Raw genomic sequence first — 6,932 nt, forward strand, 5'->3', positions numbered from 1 at the left:
AAAAAAAAAAAAAAAAAAAAAGTAATTCATAAAGTCAAGGCAAAGATTTCATTTCCCACTTAATTGTGATTAAATTATAGAACACTGGACCAAGAAGGAACCATGGAATTCACATAGCCCAGCCCCACTGTTCTTAAGAGGAATAGGCTGAGTTCAGAGACATTCAGGGGCCTGTCTGGTCCCCGGGGTGGCGTGCCCATTGGCTGGGATGAGGGGAGCACCTTGATTGTACTGGGTGGCTGTTGAAATCACAGCTGAACACGTTTAAGGTGGTTAAAGGAAGAGGTTGACATTTTTGTAAAATAGAAGTGTTAGTTTAAATGCAAACTACTGACACTTCTTTTTAAACAACGAACATGTTACTCGTATTCATTTTCTGGGTGCAAGCAAAGATTTTGGTAACAAAAGTATTTATAAAAACAAGCTTCAGCTGCCTGTTATACTAAATGTTCCGCCAGGAAACAAATCTAGAAATGCTTTTTCCCACTTAGAGGTGAAGAAAGAGCACAAACCCTTTTTCAGTGACTGGTACCTGCTTCCAGGTCTGGGCCGCTGTGTTCGCGTCGCGGTTCTGCGTCCTAACGACACATTTCCTTGCAGCTCGTCGTCACGCAGCTGGGCTACGACACACGCGTGACCATCCTCGGGCACGTGCAGAGAGGAGGGACCCCTTCGGCATTCGACAGGATCTTGGTGAGGGTGGAAGGGTTGGGCACGTTCACAAGGTCTCTAGGCGGGAGGGTTTCGGAGAGGCACAGGCGCCGTGGCGAGATGCTCCCCGGAGATGCCAGCGGCCCGGGCCTCGTCCTAACGATCCTTGAGACCTTTGTGGGGGGAGGCCAGTCTCTAGGCCTGCAGCCATTCAGATGCCGGGAGAGCTCCCTAACGTGGGAGGGCACAACCCCAGGGCAGAAACTGTTCCCAGTGTGGGATTCTGGAAGCCGACTCAGGGAAGCAGGAAACCCAAGTGTAACCCGTCAGCTCTCCACACTCCTGCTGTCTCCATCTGGCCCTGACCTCCCCTCTGTTCCCGTCTTGCCAATTCTAAAGGAATGGAAACTGCTTTTCTAAAGAGTTGGACTGGAAGTGGGGAGGGCTGTGGGCGCCCAGCCGAAAGGGTTGGAGGTCATGGAAAGAGGGCAGGAGGCAGCAGGGACGGGGCAGGGCGGAGGCCACTCCTGACCCACGGGGACCTGGTTTCCAGGCCAGCCGCATGGGAGTGGAGGCGGTCATCGCCCTGCTGGAGGCCACCCCCGACACTCCAGCTTGTGTCGTGTCTCTGAGCGGGAACCACGCTGTGCGCCTGCCGCTGATGGAGTGCGTGCAGATGGTGAGTGGGCGGCCCATGGCCAAGGGCGGGGGTGGGCGGCTGGGGACGGACACTGCTTGTCAGGCCAGGCGGGGCACCTCGGGTGTCTGGTCCACTGCTTACTCGGTGAGCTCTGGGTTACACGGCCCTTCTGAGAAGGGGGTGAGCTGCCCGTGGGGCAGGAGCAGGCTGGTGTTCCCACCCACGCTTGGACAGCCTGAGCCGTCTTCGCTGTCTGGTTTTCTGAGTTATTGTCCGTGTGGCATATAGTCGTAACCTCCCATGAGGGGCTCAGAGTGCCAGGATCCTCAGCAGTCCAGGAGGATCCAGGTGACCCTGGTGCAACCAGGCGCTACAGGAGGACCGTGGGTGGGGAGGTGGCCACAGGAGAGAGCCATGGGGCAGCATGTCCTAGAGGAAGGTGGGACCTTCCCAAACCTCTCCAGATTCAGCCACTTCCTGTCCTCCTGTCCCCAAGGACGTTCAGGTCTGTGGTGGGACACGGGGATGGCTTCTGGTCACCCAGAGATGCACCCACCCTTTTCAGGCCAGGGAATGGCCTGCTGGCAAATGAAGCAAGGAAAAGCCAGTCCTGGTCTTCCAGTCATGGTTCAGCAGTGCAGGTGGCCGTGGGGTCAGCTGCATTCAAAGTTGTTTTATTTTTCACAGTTCATTCCTGATTCCTGCTTTGCTGGGTCTTTCCAGTGACCCCCGAGGTGAAGTGAATGCCTCTGATCACAGCACAGAGGCCATGAAGCAATTCAGTCAAGGGGCTTGTTGAAAGTCACCTTGGAAACATAATTTCCAAAAGGCCAAGGGAGAAGATAGTATTTGTATGTGTATGAATGTGTGAGGCCTTGTGTCTCTGTTTGTATGTATGTAGATGCGTGTGCACGTCTGTAAATGCATATACACACGTTTATGTGTACATGTTTATATGCATGTGTGCATGTTTGTGGAGGTATGTCTGCATGTTTGTGTGCACTTTTGTTAATATACATTGGTATACATTTTTGTGAATGTGAGGTATTGTGTCTACATGTTAGTGTATGCATTTATGTTTATATACATGGGTATGCATGTTTGAGGTAGTGTGTCTGCATGTTTATGTGTATGTATGTTTATATGCATGTATATGCATGTTTGTAAGGTAGTGTGTCTGCATGTTACTATGTGTGTGCATGTATGTTTCACGTGTGCGTGTGAGGTATAGTGTCTGCATGTTAGTGTATGTGCCTGTGTGTTTATATGTATCGTAAGCATGTTTATGTGAGGTAGTGTGTGTATGTGTGTTTACATGCATGTGCGTGCATGTTTGTGAGAAAGTCTGTGCATATTAGTGTGTGTGTGCATGTATGTTTTGCATGCATATGCATGTTTGTGAGTGTTTAAGGCATTGTGCCTGCATGTTAGTATTAGTGTGCATGTATGTTTATATGCATGCCTGAGCATTTTGTGTGAGGTAGTATGTGTCTGAATGTTAGCATGTATGTGTGTATGTTTATATGCATGGTATGCATGTTTGTGTCAGGTAATGTCTTTGCATGTTAGAGTATGTGTGCATGTATGTTTATATACATGCATGTTCATGTTTGTGAGGTCATGTGTCTGCGTGTTTGTGCATTTATGTTTATCTGCATGTTTATGTGAGGCATTGTGTGTCTCCATATCAGTGTGTGGATGTATATTCATAGCATGTATGCATGTGTGTGCGGTAGTGTCTGCCTGTTTGTACATGTATGTGTATCTTGCATGTGTGTGTATGTGAGGCATTGTGTGTCTGCATGTTAGTGTGTGGGTATATATGCATGTGTGCATGTATGAGGTAGTATGTGTCTGCATGTTAATATGTGTCTGTGTGCATGTGAGAGGCAGTAGGCTTCAAAGGCTCAGAGCGCTGAACTACGTGCAGTACGCGTATTTTGAGCCTGTGTCTCGTGTCTGCTTATCTAGAGAGGGTCGCTGTAGTCGAAACTTGCCCTGACCTTGAAACCACCCTTATGTGGCTTTGTTGTTAAAGCCGAGGAAGCCACTACTGTGCACCTGCTGTTTGTCAGGTGTCTTCCTGAGGGTCTGACATGTTTGAGTAACCTTAGACATCGCTGGAAGTAGGGGTGTTTTTCTCATCTTACAGATGAGGAAATTGAAGTTCAGAGTAAGAAAGAATTTGCCTGAGATCCTGACGTTGCCTGGGGTTGCCCGGTGTGTGTCAGTCCCAGCCGTGTGTCCCAGGGCATCTGGGACTCTCGGCCCCCCACCCACTGTGACCTCCCTCCTGTCCACATCCCCCAATGAGCTGGTGTGTTTTGTTTTGGTTTTCCCCACCATAATCAAATCAAGGATTCCTCAGAACCATGCCTGAGAGATTTCATTTCCTCTGGCTTTGTTCTCGTAGAGTAAAATCCTCACAATCTTATGTCCACAGACAGCAGGTGATGCCTCCTCTTTTTATCTCAGAAGCCTCCTGAGCTAGGCAGACCCCGGGGCTGCGACCTCACAGCCGGGCAGTGAGGGGCCAGCTGTCAACCAGCCTCAGGACACACCGGGCGGCTGGTGGTCTAGACCATTAACCCTGGGGCTGCTGGCTGCCTGGCTCAGATTGGAGGCGGCCGGCAGGAAGGACCCAGCAAGCCTCCACCCACCTCATCCAGTGTACCAGGTCCTGACACATTCTTTCTTCTTTTCATTCTTGTTTAAAGACTCAGGACGTGCAGAAGGCGATGGATGAGAGGAGGTTCCAGGACGCGGTTCGACTCCGGGGGAAGTGAGTGCTTTGGAGAGAGCTCTGCTCTGTCAGGAGCATGCGCCCTCAGGCCTGGCCACCGCAGATGTGCTTGGGGTTGTGCTCGTTCCGCGTGAACGTGAACACTCAGAAGGTCGGACGGCACTCACAGCACCACTTTTGCCATAGCAGGCCTGGCGACTGGTTAGAGGGAAGTCATTTTCTGAATCTGCCATTGGTCCTTTCCGGCAAGGTAGGGGTTGTTTAGGAGCCAATGAGAGTAAGGCACAACGTGACCCGTAGCCCACGTTTGTGTGTTTGTTTGTTTTTCTAAGAGAGTCTCCTGTTGCCGAGGATGGAGTGCAGTGGCATAATCTCAGCTCACTGCAACCTCCGCCTCCCAGGTCCAAGCGATCTATCGTGCCTGGCTAATTTTTGTATTTTTAGTAGAGACAGTGCTTCACCATGTTGGCCAGGCTGGTCTCAAACTCCTGACCTCAAGTGATCCACCCACCTCAGCCTCCCAAAATGCTGGGATTCTAGGCCTGAGCCACTGCACCCGGCCGTGGCCCATGTTTTGCAAGAGAACGTGACGAAGCGTAGAAGCGTGCCCTTTTCCCTTACTCCATTTCCACACGAGACGTGGGCGGCACTGTGGGTTCCAGTCAGGGGCTCTGCGGTGCGTGTGGAGTCCTGGGCCACCGCCTCCTACCCAGATAGCTGGCAGACACACGGAGTGCTGGTGGAGAAGCCGCCTTTTCTCACACGAGCCCCATGTACCCGACTGTGTCCAACGTACCTGACTCTGATCTGACCACCTCCTCCTCCTCTAGGAGCTTTGCGGGCAACCTGAACACCTACAAGCGACTTGCCATCAAGCTGCCTGATGATCAGATCCCAAAGGTAGGCGGCCGGCCTCCCGCGATGCCCCGGCCTTTCTTCTGCTCCCCAACCTCTCCCGTGGGACTCCCCTCGCGGCCTCTGCCTCTCTGAATGAGGGCCACCTGTTTTCTGGCCTGGCACAGCATGGACCACTGCCAAGGTGTGCAGCAAATGGAGCTCGCATGTGCCCGTGACCGGCTCCTGCCCACCTTCTGTCTTGCAGACCAATTGCAACGTGGCTGTCATCAACGTGGGGGCACCCGCGGCTGGGATGAATGCCGCCGTGCGCTCAGCTGTGCGCGTGGGCATCGCCGACGGCCACAGGATGCTTGCCATCTACGATGGTTTTGACGGCTTTGCCAAAGGCCAGGTGAGTCATCCAGGGGGCCACAGGCAGGTGTCTGAGGGTGGCGGATGTGGGGAGGTCCCTCCATGGCCCTCACACCTTTTCAGGTTTCAGTCTAGGATCCTGTGACATAGGGAGTGAATGACTACTTATTCGAGGCATTCCTTCTGCAGTAAAATCCCAGCCTAGGGTAGGTTTTAGGCCCTCTGCGGGAGCCCCGGGTATGAGATGCTTTTGAATTTTCTAAAGTGGTGCCTCTGGGGTCTGACGGCCCCGACATTGGGTGAGAAGGATGGTGACATCGCCTTGGAGGCTGTGGCTGGTTTCAAATGGGCGCTGGAGGCGAAAAGGGCGGCGTGTGGCGTGTGCAAGCACCCGCTTAAATGAAACGTTAGTGAATGCCCTGGGCACCTCGAGTGCCGCCTGTCCGCTCATCCTGTGGGATTTACCTGTGCTCACCCACTTACGCCTCACACGAAATCCAAGATGTTATCCCATTTTCCTTACGAGAAAACTGAGACGCAGAGATGCCGACGGGGCTGGGTGAAGAGGCAGGACAGGAAACCGGATTTGGCGCCTGACCAGGGGCTGCACCATTACTGTTTATCTGATTAACCAACAAATACCTACTTTCTGAAATTTTTTTTTGAGACAGAATCTTTCTCTGTTGTCCAGGCTGGAGTGCAGTGGCGTGATCTCGGCTTACTGCAGCCTCCGCCTCCCAGGTTCAAGCAATTCTCCTGCCTCAGCCTCCTGAGTAGCTGGGATTATAGGCATGCACCACCACACCTGGCTAATTTTTGTATTTTTAGTACAGATGGGGTTTCACTATGTTGACCAGGCGGGTCTTGAACTCCTGACCTCGGGTGATCCGCCCACCTCGGCCTCCCAAAGTGCTGGGATTACAGGCATGAGCCACCTCTCCTGGCTTCCTACTTTGTGAAATTATTATGCTGAGGAAATGAGTGAGCAGAGGAGACACAACTCTCTGGTTCTGTGGAGATTGGGTTTTAGAGGGGGAGAGGACAGTGAGTGAGGACGCCCCTGCTCTCTGGACGGTGAGCAGTGCTCAGAGGCACCCGAGGAGGGCCTGCCGGAGATCCCCCACACAGCCACACTGGGGAAGGTGCTCCCAGACTGCAGATCAGGTGAGTGGGTGACTCATGTGGACCTTGGGGACACTCACCCAGGCTGGGGGAAAGGACAGCCTAGAGCTGATGCTCATGGGGAGGGGGGCTCCAAACCAGTGCAGGGCAGTGAGGATGGAAACGCAGGAGCGGGACTGGTTGCTTGTGGGCAGCCTCAGGAAGTTGGCTTTTACGTTAGAGATTTGAGGGTCCTGAGCAGGGATTGACCCATACCAAGAGCTTTCTGAAGGGACCCTCTGCTGTTCTTCGAGGCAGGAAGGAGGCAGGGCTTCCATCCAGGCTTTGCAGTCACCCAGCAAGAGGTGGCGTGGTCCAGACTGGCCACCATCGGATGGAAGGACACCTTCAAGGGTCGGGAGGGATTTGCTTGCTGAGTCCACGCGGGCATAAACGGAGGAGGCAAGAATCACTCCATTCCTGGACCAAGCAGGTGGAAGGGATAGAGTTACAACTTACGGGGCCTGGGAAGCCCTGAGATGCACTACGTGCAGGAAAGATGGGGAGCGGAAACTCACGATGCCGGGG

At 53.0% G+C, this 6,932-nt stretch overlaps 1 protein-coding gene across 1 annotated transcript in view; it reads left to right on the top strand.

Annotated features, from left to right (window-relative positions):
• The window catches only part of LOC108294504 (phosphofructokinase, platelet), a 95,569-nt gene that overhangs the window by 65,340 nt on the left and 23,297 nt on the right, over positions 1–6,932 (top strand). The window contains exons 9-13 of the mRNA XM_017516399.1: positions 601–693; positions 1,205–1,330; positions 4,009–4,073; positions 4,865–4,934; positions 5,137–5,283. Coding sequence (XP_017371888.1) covers positions 601–693; positions 1,205–1,330; positions 4,009–4,073; positions 4,865–4,934; positions 5,137–5,283 — 501 coding nt within the window. The remainder of the gene's footprint in view (positions 1–600; positions 694–1,204; positions 1,331–4,008; positions 4,074–4,864; positions 4,935–5,136; positions 5,284–6,932) is intronic.

The sequence above is a fragment of the Cebus imitator genome, unplaced genomic scaffold (genome assembly GCF_001604975.1).
Source record: "Cebus imitator isolate Cc_AM_T3 unplaced genomic scaffold, Cebus_imitator-1.0 Scaffold583, whole genome shotgun sequence".
NCBI classification, from domain to species: Eukaryota; Metazoa; Chordata; class Mammalia; order Primates; family Cebidae; genus Cebus; species Cebus imitator.